General features: G+C 29.2%; 1 protein-coding gene across 1 annotated transcript; it reads left to right on the forward strand.

The window, feature by feature from the left end:
- Positions 1-4,849: 4,849 nt before the first annotated feature.
- On the forward strand, positions 4,850-6,978 carry LOC132254073 (serine/threonine-protein kinase OXI1-like). Its single transcript, XM_059738140.1, has 2 exons — positions 4,850-5,414; positions 5,954-6,978. The coding sequence occupies exons 1-2, from the start codon at positions 4,993-4,995 to the stop codon at positions 6,822-6,824; spliced, it is 1,293 nt and encodes a 430-aa protein (XP_059594123.1). The 5' UTR covers positions 4,850-4,992; the 3' UTR covers positions 6,825-6,978.
- Positions 6,979-25,437: the final 18,459 nt, after the last annotated feature.

Below are 25,437 nucleotides of genomic sequence, written 5' to 3' on the forward strand. Positions count from 1 at the left end.
TTCTTCAAAGTGCACTCATACTCTCATTGCTGTAGTGAAGAGGTAAGTTGTCCATGCTACATCTAATTTTGTCAACATCCTCTAGCGTCATGCACAATCAGTATGAAGATAGTATTGAGCAAGTTAGCTAATGATGTTGAGGTCATGTTTTTATTGGAAGTCAATACTCAATAAGAGGTTTATGATGGGAATTGAAGAAAATATTATGTCTCATAAATTTGGTTATCCAAAGAGAGACTTAATATTATGTACCCACAACATTTTAGAAGCCAAATTTGTCCACAAAACCACATAGAGAGACTAGTTCAAAAGCAGCTATTGATTCACATGTTTGAAATGGGAATTCAAACTTCAAAGTTGGTGTGCAATTTGGTCTTTTCTTGTCTAAAGAATTGTATACATATATTTACTTTTTCTACCACTGATTTTCTTCACCAACAACTCCTTGTTATTCCAACAAAATGGCTGAAATTATAGGGTTTGGGCTTTAGCGCGTGTCTTTTTTATTTTGTTTGGTTTCAATTTTACCTTTATTTATCATTGGACCAAGTCAACTTGGGTATCCTCTGCTGGTCTTCTTTGACAAAACTTGTTTGTCAAGTCGTATTGTGATATGGAATTTAACTTGTTTGTTAAGTCACATTGTGATATGGACTTTATTAAATTTAATGACTCCATACGAATCATTAAGCTTTAAGTTGATTTTATCAAACGATTTTAAATTTTTTTTGCTTAAGAGTTAAGTTTTACAATTTTCTTTTAGAATTAATTGATTAAGAAGGACGAAATGATCCCCAAATTTATGAATGTAACTACTCCCGTGTTTTTATCTGAAGAGTAACTCATCTTTGACATAAATGTCATTTACCATTTCAAGTATTTACATATAGGTTTTAAAAGATATGATTATTTTTATAAAAAAATAATGGGGGTATTTTTGTCCAAATGAGACAAAAAAAGATGTAAGGTTAAATTTCAAAAATTGGGTTTTCAATGATCATTTTCATCAAATAACAAAAAAGAAAAAAAGAAAAATAATGAATTAATTGGTTAAAAGGGATGAAATGATCACCAAATTTGTGAATGAAACTCTTTTCATGTTTTTATTTGAAAAGTAATCTATCTTTGACATAAATGTCTTTTATTATTTCAAATATTTACATATAGGTTTTAAAAGATATTGTTATTTTTACAAGAAAATAATAAGGGTATATTTTTATTCAAATGATGTTAAAAAAGGATGAAAGGTTGAATTTAAAAAATTAAGGTTTTAATGACTTTTGTAATCAAATAATTTTTTTTTTAAAAAAAAAAAAAAAGAGGAAAAGGAGACTTAAAACTTTCTTCTTTTTTTTTTTCTCTATTTTTAAAAAAAAAATAAAAGAAAACGTGAGAAGATGCATTCTAATATATATATAATAAGTCTCTTTTTCACAACTTTTTTCATGGTTAATTAAATAAAGAATAATTTTATCTTTTTAATTTTCTTTCTGTCAAATTTTTGGAAGCAAACACATAATCAAAGAAAATGTGAGGAAAATTCCTCAGACATCTTTTTGAGGTTTGATAATTTCATGACGATTAAAATTAATTTTTCAAATCAAAACAAGTCTTCTTGACAACCTTATATATGTTCTTCAAGTTTATAGTGTGATTTCATGAATTATTAGGGTGTGTTTTTGAGCATGAAACAAATATAAGGAGGAAAATACGTTAAAAAAATGTGAAGAAAAATTAAATATAAAAAATTAAAAAAATTATATATTCCATATTTTGAATGTGTATAAAAAATTAAAAATTATTAAATTTAAATATTTTTTTTTAAAAAATACATATTTTTTTACTTTTCTTTCATTCTATGGAGATTTTCCTTAAACTTCTTTCTTTTGATTTTGGACTGACACATGCTAATAACCGACCTCATCACGTGCGTCATGCCAAGTATTCGAAAAGGCATTTGAAAATTGTGGTGAGTTGGGAAAACTTTGAATGCCTCAACAATACATCATTTCACACCAATTGACTTGTATGGTTTTTTCACATGAAATGGGTGTTTCAACGTATTGGGATATATTTTGTCTGAGCTTGTGAAGTTAAGTCTTTCCCCTATTCATTTCAACCTGTTAGTCACGAGAGAAGTCATTGCCTAGTTATTGTGATTGATACTTGTATCCACCTATCGATGGAGGAGGTTAAATTTGAAAATGGTAATCACATGAAGAGCATGTTTGATATGTTGGAATCTATTCCATTTCTTCTCTATTATGATTGGATTCATTTTTAGAAATGGAAATATGAGTGAAAAATTCATGCTTGTGGAAATCAAATTCACCCTTAATAGGATGGTGATGTCTCTTTTTTCTATACCGTATTGTCATTTATCTTCATTCTTATCCTATTTTAATCTAATTTATGAAAATTAAATGATTCTAAGCTCATTTTGGTACCGAGAATGAGGAGTGAGAATGAATATTTTATCAATTTCAATAAATTTTATAAAAATAAAATTTATAAATGGAATTTCAATTCATAATAGGTAATATTTTGATTTAGGTGGTATAAGGAGTCAGAATAGACATCTCATTCACTTCCTTAATTGATTTCATATTTCAATAAATTTTATAAAAATAAAAAATAATTCTGACATAAATCAAATCTCATTTATAAATGGAATTTCAATTCATAATAGGTAATATTTTGATTCAATCTATAAAAAATATATGAAATAATATATAATTATTATTTTATCCTTAGAGTTTATTTATTAAGCTCTAATGCATCTTCATCCCATAATAAGACTATTTTTAGTCTTATTATTTAGTAAAAGAAATTCTCAAAATTTATTTTTTAAAAATTGAAAAAAAGAAAATTATTTTAAATTATGTGTAAGAGTATAATTTATTTCTTTTTTATTTTCATTTCTATTATTACCAAACATCGAAATGGAAACAAATGATAATTTCAATTTTAAATTCTTAAATTCATCTAAACATTAGAAAAAAATTCATTTTCATTCAAAAAAGAAAAAAAGAAATAAAAACAAAATATTCATTTTCATTTCCTGTTCCTTGTTCCGCTGTACCAAACACCCCTAATATTATCAATATTTCCACATTCAAATTATTGTCACGTATGATAATGTATTAGCAAAATAAATGCCATGATCGACAAAATGTGACAAATATTTTTAATTATCCATTTTGGAATTATTAAGAACATTTATTAGCTACTGAGAAACAACATGAATTCTATATATATTAATTGGCTAAAAAAAATATATTGTTTTAAAGAAAACTTACAAATTCATATTCACAGACTTTGGTGCAAGTGTACTTGTTTATCTCTTATTCAAGTTAGTGGAAATATCTCTTTTTGACCGGCTTCTATTTTATTCACATTCACAAAATACTAAAAAATTAATTGAAATGATGAAATTTCTTTTTTAAATTTCCTTTCCTAGACAATAAAAAAAGTACAATATTAGGCTTGTATGAAAATTGTTTTCAAAAGCAATTTTGAAAGAACAAATTTTGAATGTTTTGATTTTGTTTTCAATTTCCCTCCATAAAGACAAAAATAAGCCTATATGGATAGCATGTCCGAAAATAATGTCAAAAGAATAGTTTTTAAAAATAGTTATTTAATTAAAATGATAATTAAAAACCTAATTTTTGAAATTTAATTTTTCATCTTTTTTGATTTTATTTAGAAAAAAATATCCTCATTATTTTCTCATAAAATAATTATCTCTTTTAAAACCTACATGTAAATACTTGAAATTATAAGAAATATTTATATAAAAATTGAGTTACTTTTCAAATAAAAATATGGAAGAGTTAAATCCATATATTTAAGAATTATTCAATCATTTTTAATCAATTAATTTTTTTGAAAACTATTTTTTAATGTTTAATAAAACAAAAATATATTTAAAAGCCTAAAATATTTTTAATATGTTTTTTTTTATCTTTTTAAATACATTTTAATTTTTTTTATAAGTTGTGTTTTAATTTAAACTATTATTCATAATTATATAACTATTCAAACAATTCCCTAAAAAAAGTGAACAACTGAAAATAATAAAAAATACTTTATAAGAACATTATACCTTTTATATTCAAGAGAAAAAAATGAGGGCTTATTTAATAACTCTTTTTGAAACCATCTCTAAAAAAATAATTTTTAACTTGTTTAAAATTCTAAAATATTTTAAATTTGTTTTCAATATTTTTAAATATATTTTAAAATTAATTTTTTATATTTTATATTTTATTTTCAATCATTCTACATGTTTATATAATTATTTTTTTAAATAATTCTTATAAAATAAGTGAAAATAATATAAAACAATTTAAAGATATTTTTTAAAAATACCTTATCTTTTATTTTTAAAAACAAAAAATAAAAAATAATTTTTAATTACTAAACATGTTTTCTGTCTTTTCTAAAAAACAGAAATCTTATTTTCTTTTTTATTGTCATTTTATTTCGGTGAGGCGGGAAATTATTTTGAAACGGTACTTTTTGTGAGGTGTTATTTTTACATTTTTAAAAATCAGGCATCATCTTTACCTTTGAAATAAGTCCGTAATAAAAGCGAGTAGAAGATGAGTGGGTTGTTAGTTGTCTGACATAACAATTTCCAGCTCAGATGTCTAAACGGGGCCACACCTCCCTTACCAACACATGGAAATGAATGCAATATGGGCGTATTTTACGTGGTGGTACGACCACGTGGAGGCTGTTTGATTTTTTATAATTTTATACCATCACCCACTTGGTCACGCCTTCTAGAAGCACACCCGTTCTTTCCTAGATTCTACATCTCCTTATTTATTTCTCTACAAGCTCCCACCTCTCTTTGAAAAGGTGAATGCTTCTCCAGCAAGAAAGCTCTCTCCAAATTCTCCTCGCATTTGGTATAAAAGTCTCCCATAATCTCTCACGCCACCTCCTCACACCACGCTTGTTTCTCTTGGTTCCATTCTCATTATGATTGACCACAACCACCACCACCACCACCACCACCATGGCGATGTTCCCATGCTCGATCTCCCCTGCCTGAAGGCGCTGGCCGCCCTCGGTCGCGGAGCCAAGGGCGCAGTGTTTCTGGTGGAGGCGGAGGCGGGGGAGGAGCGTCTGGCTTTGAAAGCCGTTTCCAGGAAGCTTGTGGAGAGCAAAAGCAAAGACAATGACAAGAATGGTAGTAATAATGATAAAGAGAGCGATTACAGGAGAATCTGCTTCGAACAAGAGGCTTTGAGGCGTTTTCGGCATCCACTTCTGCCTAGGCTTCATGGAATTGTGTGTACCGACAGGATCGTTGGATACGCCATTGATTACTGTCCTGGACGTGATCTCAATCAGCTCAGGAAGAAACAGTCTGAGAAGATGTTCTCTGATGATATAATTAGGTATGAAATATTAAACTACTTCTTCTTCTTCTTCTTCTTGTTTTTTTCTCATTGTGTTTGGTTGCCGAAAATTTGAGGGAGAATGGACAGAGAAGAAAATTTTCAGTGTTTTTGGCCATATGTTTAAGACTTGTAAATAGGAAACTCTGCTTTAGCAAATCTGAACTTTCTTTTTTTATCAACTTCACCATTTTCTTCTTCGGTTCTTTTTCCTGTTCGTCTGTCGAGAAACACAAGATGAGAATGATTTAGGAAAGCAACCTTTTTCGCAGAGCCTTCTCTTCTCTCATCCAACATGTCGTGTATGTTTTTGGCCTTTTTCTTACTGGTTTGGTTGCTGAGAAAGGAGGGAAATTGACGAAGGGAATCAAAATTAGAGTCTATCTGAACCTCCTCATTTTCTCAAGTTCAGTAATTTCGTCTATTTTCCTGTTTTTTTTTTTATTACCGAGAAAATCCAATAAAAATTATTAACGGAACCAAAATTTAGTCTAATTTTTCTAATTATTAACTGGACTTTCTGAAATTTTTTTCTTTAGGTTTTATGCTGCGGAATTGGTGCTAGCATTGGAGTATTTGCATGGATTAGGGATTGTTTACAGAGATTTGAAGCCTGAGAATGTTCTCATCCAAGAAAATGGCCATCTCATGCTCGTCGACTTCGATCTTTCAACGAAACTCTCCCCGAAATCTCCCGAAAACCCACCTCCCATCATCAAGAAACCGGCTCAGAAACCTGCCAAGAAAACACGGCTTTCATCATTCCACCGGCTCTGCAACTCCGGCATCTCCTCCAAAAAGTCAGACCCAGCGTTGGAGTCGGAGCGGAACTCTGTACGGACCGAGTCGGACTCTTCGGCGAAGTCGAACTCGTTCGTCGGAACGGAGGAGTACGTGGCACCGGAGATAATCCTAGGCTCCGGCCACGACTTCGCCGTCGACTGGTGGAGTCTCGGGGTGATGCTATACGAGATGCTCTACGGAACGACGCCGTTTAAGGGGTCGAACAGAAAGGAAACCTTTTACAGGATTCTAGCGAAGGCGCCGGCGCTGGTGGGCGAAGCGACGCCGTTAAGGGACCTGATAGCAAAGCTCCTGGAAAAGGACCCAAAGCAGAGAATAATACTGGAGGACATCAAGGGCCACGATTTCTTCAGAGGGATCGAGTGGGACATGGTGGTGGAAATCGGACGGCCACCATACATTCCTGAGAATGAGCACGTGGAAGGGGGATTCCAGGACCTTGATATCGAGTCGTTGGTACAGGAAGCATTTAAAATTGGAGACGGAGACGATAACAAGAAAAATTCAAATAATAATAATAATAACAAGGAGGGAAGTGAGAAGAAAGGAGCGTGGGTTGAAGGGCTGAATCATAAGTCTGAAATTAACGATTTTTTAATTTTTTAAATTACCATTTTTTTTCTCCAATTTTTCTCATCATTGGAAAACTAGAAATATAGTGAAAGGATTATGATGCATTAGGGAGTTATTTGTTTTTTATTTCTCATTTCAATTGTGTATAGTTTATTCTCATAATTGAAAAATTAGAATCTTGTACTTATTATTTATTTATTTTCATTTTTTGAAGTTTGACAAAGCTGCTTAAAGAATGGTATTTAAATAATTTTTTCTTTCCTTTTACTCAAAGTCACTTGAGTATGTTTGATAAATTATGTATATTTAATTTAAGTCATTAAATAAATTAAGTATGTTTGATAAAATAACTTAATGATATGATTTAAATTAAAAAATAATTTTAAGTAATAAGGAAAAATAATTAATTTATTCTTAAGTTTACATATTTTATTTTATCTTCTTACATTTATTTGTCCTAATTATTTTTAGGATCTCTTTTACTATTTTATGACTTTTATTATGACTTAACTTCTTTTACCCTAATTATAATTTATGAGGATAAATATATCAATTTGATTCTAAAGAATAAATTTTAAGTAACTTCATACTTAAAGTAAAAATTAAGTAATAAGTTTTAAGTTAATAACTTAAGTTAAAATCAATTTAAGTTATTAAGTAATAAGCATTAAGTTTTTACAAACACCCTCAATATAATCCTAGTTTTAATCCTAGGCATCCAATTCATTAATTGTATGGTTTGTGATATGATCATGTTCATGAACAGATAAAAGGTTTTCTTAAGATTAGATAATTCCATATATTTAAAAAAAAAGAAAAATCAAGAAATTTTATTTGGAGATATTAATTGAAGCACCATAAACTTGATTTTTCTAGAATAGATGAAAGTAATTTTGTCTCATGCATGTCAATTATATACATTTGTGGGAATTGTTTATTCTTTCATTGTCCTAATAGAAATGGAAGGAAATCTGCGGTTTCATTTGTCCAAATAGGTCAAGGCACCAATGATATCGATTTAGAAAGTTGAGTGATAGGAATAAGAGTTGTAGGGTTAAAATGCTACTTTTTTTAGAGGAAGTGGAAAAACCTGTGGAATGTGGAAGCTTTGTTCACCTGCCACCAAAAAAGGAGCAAAAGGTTCCAAAAGGAAAAAATGGTGAGGTGGGAATCACAACTCCTCGGTGGAATATCTCATTATTAGGAACCTTTGACAAATAGCACCCAAGCCTTTGACAAGAATAGGATTAAATGCCTCAATTACCTTTCCTAAACTCGTGTGTCACTTCGATCAATTTGATATTATAAATATATATAAATAATTTTTAAATTTATAATTCATTTAAATTAAAAAATTATTCTATTTTAAAATTTATTGCACAACTTATATTTTTTAAAACAAAATATTATTTTGTAGACATGTGTAACTATATTTGATTTAATAATATTTATAAAAAAGTTATTTTAATCATAAATGCATCGTACTGATATATGTTTTCATTAAAAAAAATCACCTAAATTACATGTATACTAACATAATCAATATTCTTACAATTAAATATTATAAGTATTAAGACACCAAAATCGTAATTTAATATAATATATTAAAGTTGTAGAGTTTATAGATAATATTTTTTTAAATAATATATACATTCACTTAGCAACAATTAAAATGAGAAGAAAGATGATAAATAATAAAGAACACATGATGATGCTACATCCACAACAACCAATAAGTAGAAGATGACTTGGATGATTTTTTATGGGCATTAGATGTCGTAAGTTGACAACTAATTATGGACATTGTTGTGGATCACTCTTCAACCCATATAAAATAGTCGGAATGTTCCTATAATACAGAAATTGTTAGAAGAAATAAAATATAATGTGTGTATTTCATTAATATCAATTTATTTTCATGTGACCATTAAATATATTTACATGATATAATGGACAACGATAAAACCAACAACCATTGTTCTTTTGTGTTTTTGACATGAAAATGAGCATATGTCCACACCCACAATAACACATAGGTCTTTTGTTTATACTACTTTTATAATTATAAATTAAATTTATAAGCAATTAGAAATTACAACATACATCACATAACACTAATGACAACTAGTTAACAAATATATATATAAATTCTACCAAAGTATTAATACATATTTAGAATTAAAAACAGTATAAGTCATGAATCGACATTGATATAATTTGCCCACATCAATTGAGCAATTTGATCTTTACAACCTACCATAGTTGCTGCACTTTTATCTGATAAATTAATTGAGTGACTTGTACTATATATGCTCTCTTCTTTACCTTAGACTGAAAGATCTTCTACCTCATATTCTCTAAATAATGATCATTTCAAGTCGATAAACGAATCCAATTATGAAGTGTACAACATGCAATAATAATTAATGGTTGTTTGTTTGGCTTATAACAAGACATTATCCTTAATATCGAAAACCATGTCTTCAAAACACCAAACACCTTTCAATAATATTCCAAAAGGATAAATGTCTATAATTAAAAAGTTCTTTATACATGGTGTGTTGATTACATCTACCTTAATATTCTTGTAAATGATATCACTTACTTCAATATGGCGATAGAAATATAAATGTACAAGGATAACTAGAATCAACTAAATAATATTTTCCTTCACTTAGATCAAGGAAAATGGACTTTTGGTCTGGTGAATGCATCTAAAAAGACATTTGCATCATTCGTTATTCTTTGCCAACCAACATAAACAAATGTGAATATCATGTCAAAATCACATGCACATAAAACACTTTGTGTTATAACTATTTTTCTACTCCTAAAACTAGTTTGTTTATTAGGTAGGACCCATGTGTCGATATGGGTGCCATCAATTGCATCGATGTAATCCTACAACAAGAAAAAATATTTGTTATTATTAAGGAAATAAAACAATGACCATGAAAATTTCTTACATACATGAGATTCACACACACACACACACACACACACACACACACACATATTTATAAAATCTTACTTTAAACCATGAAAAATATTTAGGATTACTGACAACACATGAAGACATCTAATTAGCCACATTGTTGAGATGTATGAGAATTTTGCCTAGTTGACATAATGCTCATCTAACTTCTTTAAAGTGTCGAGTGACAATCTTTATGGAGTGTTAAAAATGGTCTGCTACAACCCTCATTCTCACAGTATATCCTATTATTACTAAGAACATAACAACCGCCTCTTCAATTGTCACTAATTGTGTATCTTGTTAGTTTTCATATCTCTTAAGATGATAATAAAAGTTTATAAACATTTTTTTTATTCATTTGAAATAATTCATAACATGTCTAAGGGTGACCATCTATCATACTCATTTATTACATGAGCAACAAAAAATTCATCTACATCATCATCCCCTTTAGAAAATGAAGTTAAATCATATAATGAACCATTACTTGTACTGTTACCGTCCATTAGTTACTATACAAAATAAATTATCTCACAATATAAAACAACATCAAATAAGCATTCAATTATATATAATATAAGTTTCATTACCAAAATTAATGTTCACACAATGAAAAGGTAAATAACATGATAAAAGAGTCTAAACAAAAGATAAATAGTACATATAATAATGTCATCACAGTACTAATTCATCCAAATATAGTAATATTTAAAGCCTATCAACTCATGCCATTTTCCTCTCATTAGACATATTCATAAAAATCTCTCTTCACTTTGGAGATTTGAACTTCTCAAATGCCTTTAAATGTCATTATCTAGCAAGTCAATGGTTTGAAAGTTGTCATACACTTTGTTATGCTAAAATTGTTGGTACCTGCACTAGTAACTTCACTACTAGTTCCACTCTTATATCTCCTAGCTCTAGCTAACAATGCTTCAGTTCTAGCTCTAGGTGTCTCAATTCTAACCTTAGATGCCTTAGTCCAAGCTTTTAAAGTGTCACTGATTTGACTTAATATCTACTCTTTCTTGTCTTTATGATCTAATAGAAAATTATTTGTACGCTTTCCAAAATGGGTGGCCACTCCTCGCATAACCTTTGGTTGTAAAGGATCATAAGGAAACTCATAGTCTACATCCACATGGACTCCACCATGTTCAAGATTTTCATATATCTCATCCTCATTATCGGTGTTTGAAGGATCTTTGGGTGGAAGAGTAGTGGAGGACATTAGTTGTTGTTTGATAGATTAAAGGTCAATCCTAACAACTTGTAGTGTGGACATTCCTTCAAGAAAAATTTCTTTGCATTTGGTTGTGCCTAATATAGAAAAAACCCCACCCTTAGTGTATACCAAATATTTGAAATAAAAAATGACTAGTTTAGAAGTTTTTTTAATCGAATGTAATTTTTTCCAAGTTCCCTTTAAAGCATGTATTACGTTAGTTTCAACATCCCAACCAATTCCAATATGCTTTAAAAGATCAAAGAACTCATAGTGTGTTGCATGTAGTCCGTTAAACTTCTGTTTAAAATATTTTAAATTTAAATTTCTTTTCCCTAGACAATTGACCTCAAGTAGCATTCTCCTTTATGTTTGGTACTAAATGTATTACTATCCATGTTACCTTTATTAATTTCATTTGTCATTATGTCAATAAATATATTCTCTATATTACCTCTTCACATTCCTACATTCTCAATATCTATTATCTCGATTACCATCTTTACAATCCCAATACAAAATTTGGATGCTTTTATTTTATTTAAATGTTTGAAGAAGTGGATGTAGCAATTTTGATCAAATATATTATAACATGCCACATCATGCTTTTTAAGCAAATAGTTAAAAGAAATTCTCAGAACCTACTAATACACAAATAAGATAGAAATTGAAATATGCTAAAAGGATTTAAGATATTTCTTATCGAAAGAAATCAACAATAAGTTTGGATAAGAAATGAGTATTGAAATAAATTTACAAATTCAATTTCAAGATTGAAATAGATATCCAACCACATTCGGTCATTATTATTATTATTATTTTCATAACTAATACTATTGTCAAAGAAATTAATGATCTTCTTAAATTTCTATAGATTTGTAATTCAAAAAAAGAAAAAAATAACACCAAAAAATTATAATTTGGATAAAAAATGAATTAATTACTTTTTTTTTCAAAGTTTAATCCTTATGATATAAAATAAATGAAATAAATCAACACATAAATTCAAATAAAATTTCTCTAATTAGAACTCTAAAATATAAATTTCAACATTTTTATGATATTCATTCATAAAGCAAGAAATAGTCAAATACAACTTGACAATAAAGATATCTTATTATTAATATTATATATGGAGAATCTAGAACTAATTAAAGTTAATACTTAGTTGATGATCTTTTAGTGACTACTTGATTTAGTTATCAATTTTGAAGATATCTAGACTCATCAATAGACCCATTGGCTTAAGTTTCACTCAAGTTAGATTCTATTTACCTAGATTCTTATTTTTAGAAAATTCATAAAATTTTAGTTTAGGGTGTTGTTAAAGTGAGAATAGGTTAGCATGCCTTGGGTCATAAATTTATTTTTATTGGGACTTGTATATCCCAAATTTTCTTACTTTCTCTTGTTAGGAGAGAATCTAAATATTAAGTTATTTTTTTGCAAGTTATACTACACCTATAATAGTGTTTTGTATTACAAGTAATTATATAATGCATATATTTCAAATTTGTTTAAAATGAATATCTCTTCTCTATCTTTAGTATTTCTCATATTTTATTAAATGTATGAGATATGTTCCAACGAATGTTTTAGTCAAAGATGGTGAAAATTCAAGTCTTAATTAAGGGAACTACCTAGCAAAGTGGGGCAATGGTGGGTAGGGGTGAATAGGTAGTATGAGAAGGTTAGTACAAACTTTAATTTTCATTCGGATTTTAATATCAATGAATTAAATAAAGAATAGAAAAAAAATTAAATACACATAAAAACACCTGATATAATATGGAAAAACCACTTACAAAATTTCCCACCAACATTGTATGGTTTATACACTGCAAGGTTTATCAATCCCATACATTATGATGCAATTTGAAATCTTATTAGTTTTAACAAGTTTTAACTCCTTATGAATTTTTGGGATCATGGAATTTATAAATAATACCATTGGCCTAGTCAAATTAAAAAATAAAACAATCTTGGCTCCTATAAAGGAACACTGTTTGACATTGTTTGAAATAGGTAACTCATACTTAAATCCAAGACTTCCCAACTTTAATTTAATATTTAGAATGCCCCAAAATTAAAGTTAGCAAGGCCATAAAAATTATTCTCTATTCAGATTTTCTATAATATAATGCAAAGTAACCGATCAGAAAATTGACAAATGATATGACATTTGAACTTATTATTAACTTATATAAATGTAATAAAATTACAAATTTTTTTGTGCATCTTGCCAAAACAATCATGTGAATCTAAGTTATTGTTTGGCAAAGTTAAACTCAATGCAACAAAGTCATATCTCTTGTTAAGCATTGGAAATTAAGGCATACACATTCAAGAACCAATAAAGAAGAAAACACAAACAATGGATTACAACATGTATCTCCAAAACAATGCATATAAGAAAACATCAAAAGAGTTTCATCTCAAGTACATACTCTATGGAGAGTATCTTCTAACATGTTGAATTCTATAAATCGAAAAATGAATCAAACTGACATTTCAAGACCCCAAACATTTCATATCTTTATGTTCGAAAAAGGATTGTAGCTACTTTAACAGTAATTCAACACTAGGCATTATATTACAAGGCAAAGGAAGTAATCAGATGAGATTTTAAATCCAACTTTCTATCTTGATTGTGAAACAAATTCGCATATGAAAAGTTAATAGACTCAAGTAGACTAATTATTGACTAAATATCTAGGAAATAGAATCCATAGTGGTCCTCAATCCTTATTTGATTGTAAGCCTATAGTAAATCTAAGCTTGCAACCATGACCTTTTAATTTCCCATCAATATGTTGTATTCAACCTTTGGAATAAATTTCTTCCAATTTTCTTTCCTAACAACTTCTTTTTCCATTTCCAAAGAAAATGAAAACCACCCATAACAAAAAAGAAAAAGAAAAAGGAAAAAAAATTCCATTTTCTAGATGATGGGGGAATCCTATAATGACTATAGAAAATGAACTGATTTTTAATGAAAAACAAATCTACTGAGAATCAATCACATGAGCAATGGTTTCCTTTTTACCATACAAGTGAATAGAAACAATCAACAAAAATCTAAGTATAAAAAAGATATTAGACTCTTAATAACATTCAACTAATGTTTGATAGAATCCCAAAGATTATGAGCACACCAATTTATTGAAATTAAAAGGCTTCATCTCAAATCGTACTAGAGATGAAGTAACTTCGAAATTCAAATGCATAAAATTGACACAAGCTAAACAAAATATTGTTAAGAAAATAAAAACATGAGAGCAATTCAACCAACAAACAACATAATGCACAGAGGCTTCGAGTCCCGTCCCCAATATTTTGTTTGGTTATTGGAAAAATAAAATAAATCAAACCTTGGAGTATTAAATATTTGATCATATAACCCATGAGAAAAAATACTAGGAAAAAAGGGTAAAATCTTCACTTGATATAATAAAACAACATGCCTAGTTGCAAACAATAAAACACAAGGCAAACTATTCTGAAAATAAAAAAACTATTCATAGGTAAATAAGAAATAATTTTTGGTTGTATTTTGTAAGTAGTGACAAAAACGGGTCTTAGAAAACACAAGTAACAAATTAAAGGAAAATCTCAACACCTTTTGGTATAAAATACCAAAGAACCAATACAAAGATAGTGTTTAAAAAGGAAATATAATACAAAAAGCACAAAAACCCAATGATAGAGGAAAAACCTAGTGAATTTAGGATAACCTTTCAATTATCACTCTCTATCTCTTTTGAGTTTAAGATAACATAAGCCTTGAATAATCCGAAGAAGAAAAATCTTAAAAATAATCAGATAAAATAAAGCTAAAAAGGTTTAGGGGATGACAATTATCTGTGTAATAATGAATAAATTAAAGATAGAAATTTGTTTGTTTCACGAGAAAACTAGAAAAGAGAAAGAGAAGGAAGCCTCGGATGAGAAAAATAATCCCCATAGCAGGAACAAGAATAAAAGAGTAGAGAACTAGATCTAGAAAAAACAATTCAAATATTTGGAAATAATAGAAACCGGATATGTGTTTATGGAGATAAAACTCACCTTGGTCTCGTGCTAGTGGAAAAGACGTGTTAGAGAAAATATCACAGGTGAGAACAACAAGAACAATGATTGAAAACACAGAGAGCATGATACTTTTTTTGTTCTCTAAATGGTATAAAAACAAAGAGAACATTTTTGTGTTGTTCTTTGAAAAAAACCACTTTGAAAACTTGGAGAACAGTGAGAATAATGGGTGTTTCACTTCCCAAATGTGTTTTTTTGTTCTCAAGAATAGATAACAATTTCCAAAAACACCAACCAAACAAGCCCCTAGTATTTTTTTTCTTTTTATTTTTTTTCCAAAAGCAATTTTTATAACCCTATATAACACCACTTTGTATTAAGGTAAAATATAAACATGAGATACAAAGAATACATAACCATGAGTACAAAGTACATAATTAGAGCACAAAAATTCAGATAAAGGTAAAATAAAAAATAAAAAAATAAAAAAATAAAAATCAAGAATTAAAAAGTTTGACTAAAGCACAAAATTTTGTAGATATTATTTACTTTGAGATCAAAAGACCCTCACAATTTTAAATCATATTTACATGGTTAAAAAGAGTTCATACATATATAGTATTAAGAACTTTTTCTCCTATTCGATATAAGATATCAAAAACACCTCCTATGTTGATACAACATTCTTATTGTATTCCATAAGATTATGATATTAAATAGATAAACACTCCTTATGAGTGAAACAACTTAATCTTGAAAAACTTATTGTTAAAGAACTTAATCCTCACATAATAAAACATACAAAAATAACAATTACTATTAATTATATATACATCTAAAATTATAGATTTGACAATCCTAAAAATATTTTGAATGCATTTGATTTGATTTGATATGAAATTGTTGTTGATGTAAATCTGAAAAACTTGTTAAACTAACAGTTTTCCTTAACGCCCTCCCTTATGTGCAACCCCATACTTGCATGTCAAATGACAAATAAAATTTAGATTCATATCCAACGAAACAAATGAGGGAAATGTAAAATGTGGAGAAAGGGTCAAACCTAAGACCTCCCAGCAAACCAAGCTATGATACTATGTTGAACTACCAATTTTCTTAAAAGTTTAAGCTTGCAAGATTTGAGACAAACAATGTATGTCATGTTTTTTTAACAAAAATTTGATTTAAAAGTTTTGAATGTTTTAACATGTTTGAATTTAAGAGCTTTTATGAAAAGGATTGTAACTTATATTTTCTATTGTATTCATAATTAGAATTTTTTTTTTATCCATGAAATTGTATCAATACTCCTTATTGTGCTTTGAGCTCATTACCTTGACATTTTTTCAAATACCCTTAGTTCAAGCCAAAAGATGGGTTGTCCTTGTTTAGGATTTTGGTTTAGACTTTATTTTGGTATATTGTTTAAATGTTAGAAATTGATTACCATTTGAGTTGTTTTAAGTTTGAAGTTGTTTGGACAATAGTAAAATGGTTGATGTGTTAGGTGTTTTTTTTTTTTTTTTTAATAAGTTGAGATTTAAGGATATTAGTATATTTATTACTCTAAACATGAATTTGATAATAGATATCCTTTTAGTTACAAGATGATTGTTTGAGTCATTTACTTTTTGATTCTTAAGGATTGAGGTGTGAAATAATTATCATGTCCTTACAATGGATTTAGGGCATGACTCAATATTATAGTTTTTTTTTCCTAATAACTTTTGTATGTGGTTTTGGTTTTAGTTATAAAGCGAATTTGAAATCAAAATTATAATTTTATAAAAAAAATATTAATATTATAAAATTTCATTAAATAGAATATAACTTTTTCCATAAATTTTATAGAAAGAATTATTTATTTATTTATTAAATTCTTTTTAAAACTAGATTTTTTTTTACATAATTATCAAAATAACTATAAAAGTTTTTATTAAGCTTGTAAATATATGTTATTAGTTTAGAATATAGTATAAAAATGGTCTGATATATGTATTTATAATGAATATTCTTATTGGAAAACCATCATGTTGGTGAGTTAGATTTACCAGTCCCAAATATTATTGTAATCACTCTATTTATATATCTAATTATTATAGTGGTTATTAAAGATGATGGCGAATCCACCATAGGCTCATGGGGGCACATGCCCCTCAAACTTTAAGAATAAAAATTATAATCAACAAGTTTTAAAAGTTAAAAAGCAAAATTACAAGTTTGCTTCCTCTAAAAAAATAATTTTGTGTGAGAAAACCAAGATTAAATAAATTTAGAAAAGGAAAGAAAAATACATAAGTATCAATACTATTAGATAAAAGATTAAAATTATAGTTTGATTAAATATTTGCGAAAGATATCTCTAATTTTGATTATATTATCTAATTAATGGTAGCTTCCTTCTGCAAAGAATTTGCTAGAATTTTTTATTACTCCACCCTCCATATTATAGGTATAGATAGATCATAGGAAGAACTTGTTTGAAAGAAAATAGTAGAGATATAGAGAAACTCAAACACTCTAGAAAAATATTTAGACTCACCAAGAATAGTACTATTTATAGGTAAAATTATTAGTGAAAGATAAAGATTTTCAACTGAATGGAGAACTATCACCCTTCTATTTTTAATTGATTGAATAAAAAATAAATTTTGAATTACATAAAATTTATCTAATTATATATTTCCCTCTCTTTAACCCACATGTAGATGGTGAATTTTATAAAAACATTTAAATTCCAACATCTCCCACTTGTCCATATTAAATATCATAAAATTTATCTCCTTTTTTATTTTTATTTTTATAATAATCCTATATCAAATCCTTTTCTTTATACAAAAATGGAGCATATGACATAATGAGAAGTTGTAAAGTAGAAGTGCTTATACTAAGTGTGCATCTCACTAGCACAACACATCACTAAAAAAATGTCTCTCCTATACCATAGACTTGTTAATCAAGCTAATTCAAGCATTTTAAAAAACCCTCTCAATGAGTCATATCTCAATTAAAAAATGATTATAATTTTCTAAGGTATTCCAACACAATCTTCATCTCTCTCACTGATTTTACTAAGCCATTATGGGTTTTTGTAATATTTTATAGTTACATCTTTTATCTTTTTTCCTAATAATCCTAAATCTAGAGAGTTGCTTGATGAGAATCTTGGATTTCTCTATCCCCAAACCCTGGATCATATAGGTACATGCAATCTACCCTAAGCTTCTCTAGAAAGTAATCTGAGTGGAAACATGGCTTCAAAAACCATTTAGATCAACAAAACTAAAGAAAAAAAGTAACTTATACCTACATTTGGCTATTCTTAGATCAAATCCATGTGGTGAAGAAGAATCTTAAATTCTCTTAAGGCCTTGTACACTTGAGGTCTTCTACTCGATGACTCTAAACACAATTTTAGCATTCCAAAGGGTAGGTTTTAGAAGAAAGGAAGATTTAGTTTTTTCTCTCTCTAAAAGTGAAAGACAGTAGTCTCAAAAAGTCTCTAAAACTCTAACTCCTAAGGGAGTATTTATAGGGTTCCCATACTAGACTTAGGTGACTTAAGCCCTAAGGGTTCGAGTCACTTAATTTAGCACAAAATAAGTCCTAATTGATTCTAATTAATCAATTAGCCTAATCCCGAGACCTTATTCACAATCCCCTATGTACATCATGTAATTACTAAAATGACCTTATGCACTACAGTGAACCTAAAGTTAATCTAACCCTCATAAATCATGTTGTCATGATATATGAACTCATAGTGAGGACCATTAGGACCTATAGGAGTATTGGTTTCCTGATAATCCAATTTTGAAATTGATTTAACATCTCACTATAGAGAATCAATTGTGCTTCAGTACCCTATGTAAATAACAATGAGACAAAGCTTGGGATCTATGACTTATTATTCACTTCAAACAAACTCCTTATGGACTAGTGCCCACAATCTAACAAGTTATTGCTATCAACCATTAAGATCACTCTCACTTATTATATGATCAATTGACATATTCTAGCTCCAAAGAGCATATGTCAAATTTTCACTAAAGAAAATGTTATAACCATAGTCTTCTAGATCACATGCCATTTGAATCACCTAAGAGGATACATTGTCTCATACCCATGAGAAATCATGGTGCTTATATTGAGAATACCTATTATCACCAACCTCCATCAACAGTGACCTAATTCATAGGAATATATGACTACCTTAGGGTCTCACTCATAGGTCAAAGCCTCATATTAACCTTAGCATAGACTTAATATCCTCTCAAGGTTGAAAGTCAATGTAGTATAGTAACTTGATGAATCTATCCTGACGATTGATAGTCTTATGTTATGATTCATTGTAGGTCCTATATAATGTGTAACCATACACATTAGTGCACTTACCATGAAAAACCTATCCTGACGACCAAAATAAATCATCCCTCTAATTAAGAGGTAGTGTACTATAGTTTCTATTGGATTGCCCAAATCCATGAACTGATTATGAACAATTTATCTACTTACAAGGAACCCATGACTTATATCTTATGTACAACTCCTAATGCATTGAAGTCATGTACAGTATAAGAGATATGAGTATGTATGCTCAGATAACCAATTAATGCATATGGGATAATAAATGAGAAACCAAGAAATATAGATAAATAAATTTATAAATGAATCTGAATTTTTTATATCATATCATGCTTTTTAGGGCTCAATCTCAACATTGTTATCCATTCCATCTACGATGTTCTCACTAAGCATCCTATCAACATCATTTTGTTGATTCTAGACATTATGGGCTTTATGACAATCCATCGCACTCAAGGAGCCTTTATTCCAATTTTGGTTTCCAAGCTTCTTTTGATGGGAAACCTAGATTATTCTATTCCCAAATTTTGGATCTTGTTAAATGCATGTAAAAAAATTCCTAGGCTTTTAAATTTATGTACAACAAAAACAATTAATGTTAAAAACAATTTTATCTAGAAGAGTAGTGATTAGATGTGTTTATCAAGACTTAGATGTTCCCATATTGTTTTCTATTGATGAAGAGTAGAATAATAATCGAAGAAGATCTTATACACTTCAAGTCTTTTGGGTGATGACTCCTTCTTAAATCTTAGCACTTAAATGGTAAAAATTTAGGATGGTGGAGGCTAAGGTTCTCTTTTTGGAATGTAAGGGAGAATGAACAAAGCAAAAGTTTGAAGCCTTAACCCTTAAAGGGGTATTTATAAGCTTCCTATAAAATTAAGTGACTTGAATCCACCTTAGGCTTAGATAACTTAATTCAGCAAAAAAAAAAAAAAAAAAAGGACTTGACTAATTATTTAATGCAATAGGGCTTCAATTAATCAATTAGTCAAGTCTAAAGATATTGTTTACTGACTCTTATGCAACCTTGCATATTTTTCAAAATGCTTTTATGCACATAACTGAACCAATAATTGATTCAATCCCTCATAAATCGTACCATAAAAAAATGAGCTCAATTAGGGACCATTGGGACCCATAAGACAATAGTGGCTCCTTCAGAATCCAATTCTGAAGTTGAATCAATACCTCACTACAAAGACTCAATTGTATTCTATTATAAATAACAACAAGACACAAAGTTTTTGGTTCTGTAACCTTTTATCCATTGTATATAGTCTCCCCATGAGCTAGCATTTGTAACCTAACAAGGTGAATGCTATCAACCTTTTAAGATTGCCTCTACCATCCTTAAGTTACATATCCTCCTATTGTGTGATCAACTGACATGTCTTAACTCACAATGAACATATATTAAGCTCCACTTAAGGAACTGTTGTGGTCATAGTTTACCTAAACATACTTTCTTAGGATCACCTAAGGGGAATATTATCTCAAAGTCTATAAGATATTATGGTTTCTTTATTGAGAATACTTATTGATACCAACTTTTATCAATATTGATCTAATTCATAGGAAATATATGATTACTTTAGGATTTCATTCGTAGGTCAAAGTCATTAAAAACTTTAACATAAGCTCAATATTCTCTCAAGGTTGAGTGACAATATAACATAGCAGTTTGGTGAAGTCATGACCTCTCGATATCTTTACATCATGACTTACTATAGATCTTGTCTAATGTCTAAACCTAATCATTTTCAAGCACACCTTTTAAATTTTTAAAACTTTATCTCACACTCATTTTTTATTAACTATTGCATTACCAAAAACATTATTAAAATATAATCAATTAATTTTCTTCAAAAAAATATTTATAATGAAAACATCAATAATGGAAACTTCACAAATTAAAAGCGTTTTAATCAAAATACTTCTGAAACAAGCTTAGTAAATTTTTTAAACTTTGTAGTAACGTTTAAATTTTATTTATTTTCAAATGTTTCTAAACATTAAAAAAAACGTTTATAATCTTTTTTTTTAAAAAAAAAAAAGAGAGGAAAAAATACTTCCAAACTAGCTTTCATCGTTTCACATAATTTCATCTTCTAAAATCCACATCCATGAAAAGTAAAAAAAGAAACTTAAGAATGGTGCCACAACACTAATGCTGTGGAGGACAAGCTAGAGCGCCCTTCCAAATAATCTATGACAATCAATGGGACGTACTTGGGACAGGAAGTCCTTCCCAGAAGCTTCCTCGAAGATGCCAACGCCCACCCAAAAATAAAAATTTCCATATCAACCTCTTTCCATCATACAAAAAATTTAAAAAATTTCGTCCCTTCACAAGGGTAAAGGCAAAACATATCGATATATATTTTATGGAGTGATGTTGAAGATGACATTGACTGGAATTGAATCTCCACTTTGTGCCCAACTCTTTTTCTTTTCAGGGTTCCATTCACACTTAAAAAGATGATGTAAAAATATTTATAGAATCAAGCCTATAAAAATAATAAATTGTGATATAAAATTAAATTAAAAGAAATAATAACATATGAGGCAATTTTACATCAACTATACAATCACTCCAACGAATAGAATACCATTTTTCATAGGAGTGAGTCGTGTTATACTAAAACTAAGGTATTCTATTATATAGATCAACCTAAATCTGATCTAAATAATAATCATATCAAAAGTATAAACCTAAATACTATCTAACTATTAAACAAATAATACATGATTTAACTAATTTCACCCATTTAATAATTAGATCCCTTATTTAATAATTATGTTGATTTAAATTTTATATAAGTTCATATCATTAATATCTTGATCATACATATTTATGACTCAACCTATTTATTTAAAAATAATTTAAAATAAGTAAAATATGGATAAAATAATTTAAAACTATTATTAAGTTTAATCAATAAGATTATTAAATGGGTTAATTTGGATCAAATTCGTGTTATGTAGGTTGGCTCAAAACCTACTTATTTATTATACTCAACTTATATCCACGAAAGACGTGTTGGGTTCAAGTGGTATTAATGAATTGTTTCAAACTTTATCACCTCTAATTTTTCATTGAAATTTTCAATTACTTTGTTTTGAGATTTTTTTAATTGACATGTGCAAATTATATCTTCAAATGCTTCACTTACATAAGAAAATAAATATTTATAATGAAATTAAAAAATAAAATTTAAATTATTTGCTAAGAAAACAACTTTAGGAATATTGTAATGCTTAGATAGATATTTTTCAATTTCATGAAATGATTTATATTTTAACTCAAAATGTAATTTACATGGAAGTGAGCAAATTGAATAGATTGGCGTCGTATGAAGGAAGGAAGAAAAAAGGAGAAATAAAAGAAATTATGAGAGGAAGGTGATAGAAACTTTCCACCCAACACCCATGTGTAGAGTAAAGAGTAATAAGCATCCAGGTTGGCTAACAGCAGCCCTGTGGTTACCAATTTACAACCACTTGTCGAAGTTGGCTCCACATATATATCATTCCCATAATTAAATTTCAATTTCTCCCTCCTTTTTTTAACGTTAGTTTAAGGATTTTTTTACATCACGTCAGGATATTTTTCAACAAATATTTTTAAATTATGCTGATTTAAAAAAAAAAAAAAAAAAAGTCTTGTGGTGATTGTGAGATTTCGAAATTATAAAAACTTGACTTTTTGACCAAAAAATACATAAAATGTTAATTACTTTTATATAGCTGTTTGAAATTTGTATTTTATAAACTTGAATTTTTATTTTGTGATTTTTTTCGTATGAGTGTACGAATATATTATTCTTTTTTTTTATATAAAGAAAACTATAAAAAATTAAGTTGTAAGAGCAACCCAATAATTTGTATCAATTATATAATAAAAATAATTGGAATTAAATTTATAAAATTAATGGAATAAGACAAATATAATTTCGGTATTTTTACACTAATAAAATTGATTGAGCAATATTACAAAAGAATTTCACATAACTTAGAATAATGTTAACCAAATGTTAACATAGCATGAAACATTGTTAAAATTATAAAATAAATATGAACAATGTGTTGGACTTGATGTGTTGAGAAAAAGTTGTTTGCTAGCTTTTGTCCTAGTCTTTTGGGAACTTGTTGTGTTCAACAAGTTAGTTTATTATTTTCCTAGTCTGTAGGTGTTAGTTTTGGCACGATATGTAGTGCCTATTTTCTTGCTTTTATTTGTTATATATAAGCCTATATAAAGGCAGTTCCTTTTGGTTGAATAATATAGAGGATCAATATTTAGTCAGTTCCTTTTTTTTTACTTGTTTCAGCAGAAACATTATTATTTCTTTTCTTTATCCGTAACAGTGGTATCAGAGCTTGGTAGAGAGGGAGTGAGAAAAGTAAAGTTGAGAGTGCCAAACAAAACAAAAAGAAGTGTGTGAGATAGAGTCGTACAGCAGCAGCTTCATTTTTATTTCACCTAGTCTTTTTTTTTACAGCAGCAGTAGAAGAGAACAATGGCCTCTCAAACTTTTGTGCAGCCAGCCATTCCACGTTTTGATGGTCATTATGATCATTGGAACATGTTAATGGAGAACTTTCTAAGATCTAAGGAGTATTGGCATGTCGTCTCTGAAGGAATTACGGAACCAACAGATAATGCGACAATGACACAAGCACAAAGAATGGAGCTAGACGGGCAGCGGTTGAAAGATCTCAAGGCAAAGAATTATCTTTTCCAAGCAATTGATCGCTCAATCTTGGAAACCATTCTTTGCAAAGACACTTCGAAACATATTTGGGATTCCATGAAGAAGAAGTACCAAGGTTCTGCAAGGGCAAAGCGGCAGCAGCTTCAAGCACTTCGTACAGAGTTCGAAACACTTCGAATGAGATCGGGAGAATCAGTTACAGATTATTTCTCTCGAACAATGGCGATCGTGAACAAGATGCGGATCCATGGGGACAAGACAGAGGACGTGACCATAGTAGAGAAGATTCTTCGATCCATGACACCAACATTTAATTTTGTTGTTTGCTCAATAGAAGAATCTCATGATATTGATGAACTTTCAATTGATGAATTACAAAGTTCTTTGTTGGTTCATGAGCGTAAATTTAACCAGCAGGAGAAAGAGGAGCAAGCTTTGAAGGCCTCAACAGAAAATCACTTGGCGACAAGAGGAGATAGAGGACGAGGTAGAAGTCGAGGAAACTATGATCGTGGAAATCAACACCAACACCAACGTCAAGACAACCGATTTCAAGGAAGAGGACAAGGTGGCAACTACTCAACTACATATAAATCAAGTTCAACAGACAAGTCCAATGTGGAGTGCTACAGATGTCATAGGTATGGTCACTACAAGTCTGAATGCCGAACTAATATGAATAAACAAGGTGAAGAAAGAACTAACTTTGCAGAAAAGGAAGAAGAGGTGTCTCTTTTAATGGCGTGTCATGCGAATCAAGGCACCCATCCGAACTTGTGGTATATAGATACTGGCTGTAGTAATCATATGTGTGGGGACAAGTCAGCGTTCTCGGACTTGGATGAAACATTTCGCAGCTCTGTAACTTTTGGTGACAACTCCAAAGTCTCTGTCATGGGCAAAGGAAGTGTATGAATTCACTCCAAAGAAAAATCTGATCAGATTATTTCTAATGTCTTTTTTGTTCCAGATTTAAAAACCAACTTGCTTAGTGTTGGTCAGCTTCAAGAGAAGGGATACGAGATTTTTATTAAAGATGGAGTTTGTCGCATCCAAGATGAGAAATTAGGCTTAATTGCTCAAGTCAACATGACTACAAATCGGATGTTCCCGCTGTATCTAGACAACACTACTCAGAATTGTTTCTCTACGAAATTGATGGATGAGGGATGGTTGTGGCATTTTCGCTACGGACATCTGAATTTTGGTGGTCTAAAGACGCTACAACAGAAGAACATGGTGACTGGACTTCCACCAATTCAGACTCCTTCTCAAATTTGTGAAGAATGTGTTGTTGGTAAACAACATCGATATCAATTTCCTAAA

This window comes from Vitis vinifera, chromosome 7 (assembly GCF_030704535.1).
Source record: "Vitis vinifera cultivar Pinot Noir 40024 chromosome 7, ASM3070453v1".
NCBI lineage: Eukaryota > Viridiplantae > Streptophyta > Magnoliopsida > Vitales > Vitaceae > Vitis > Vitis vinifera.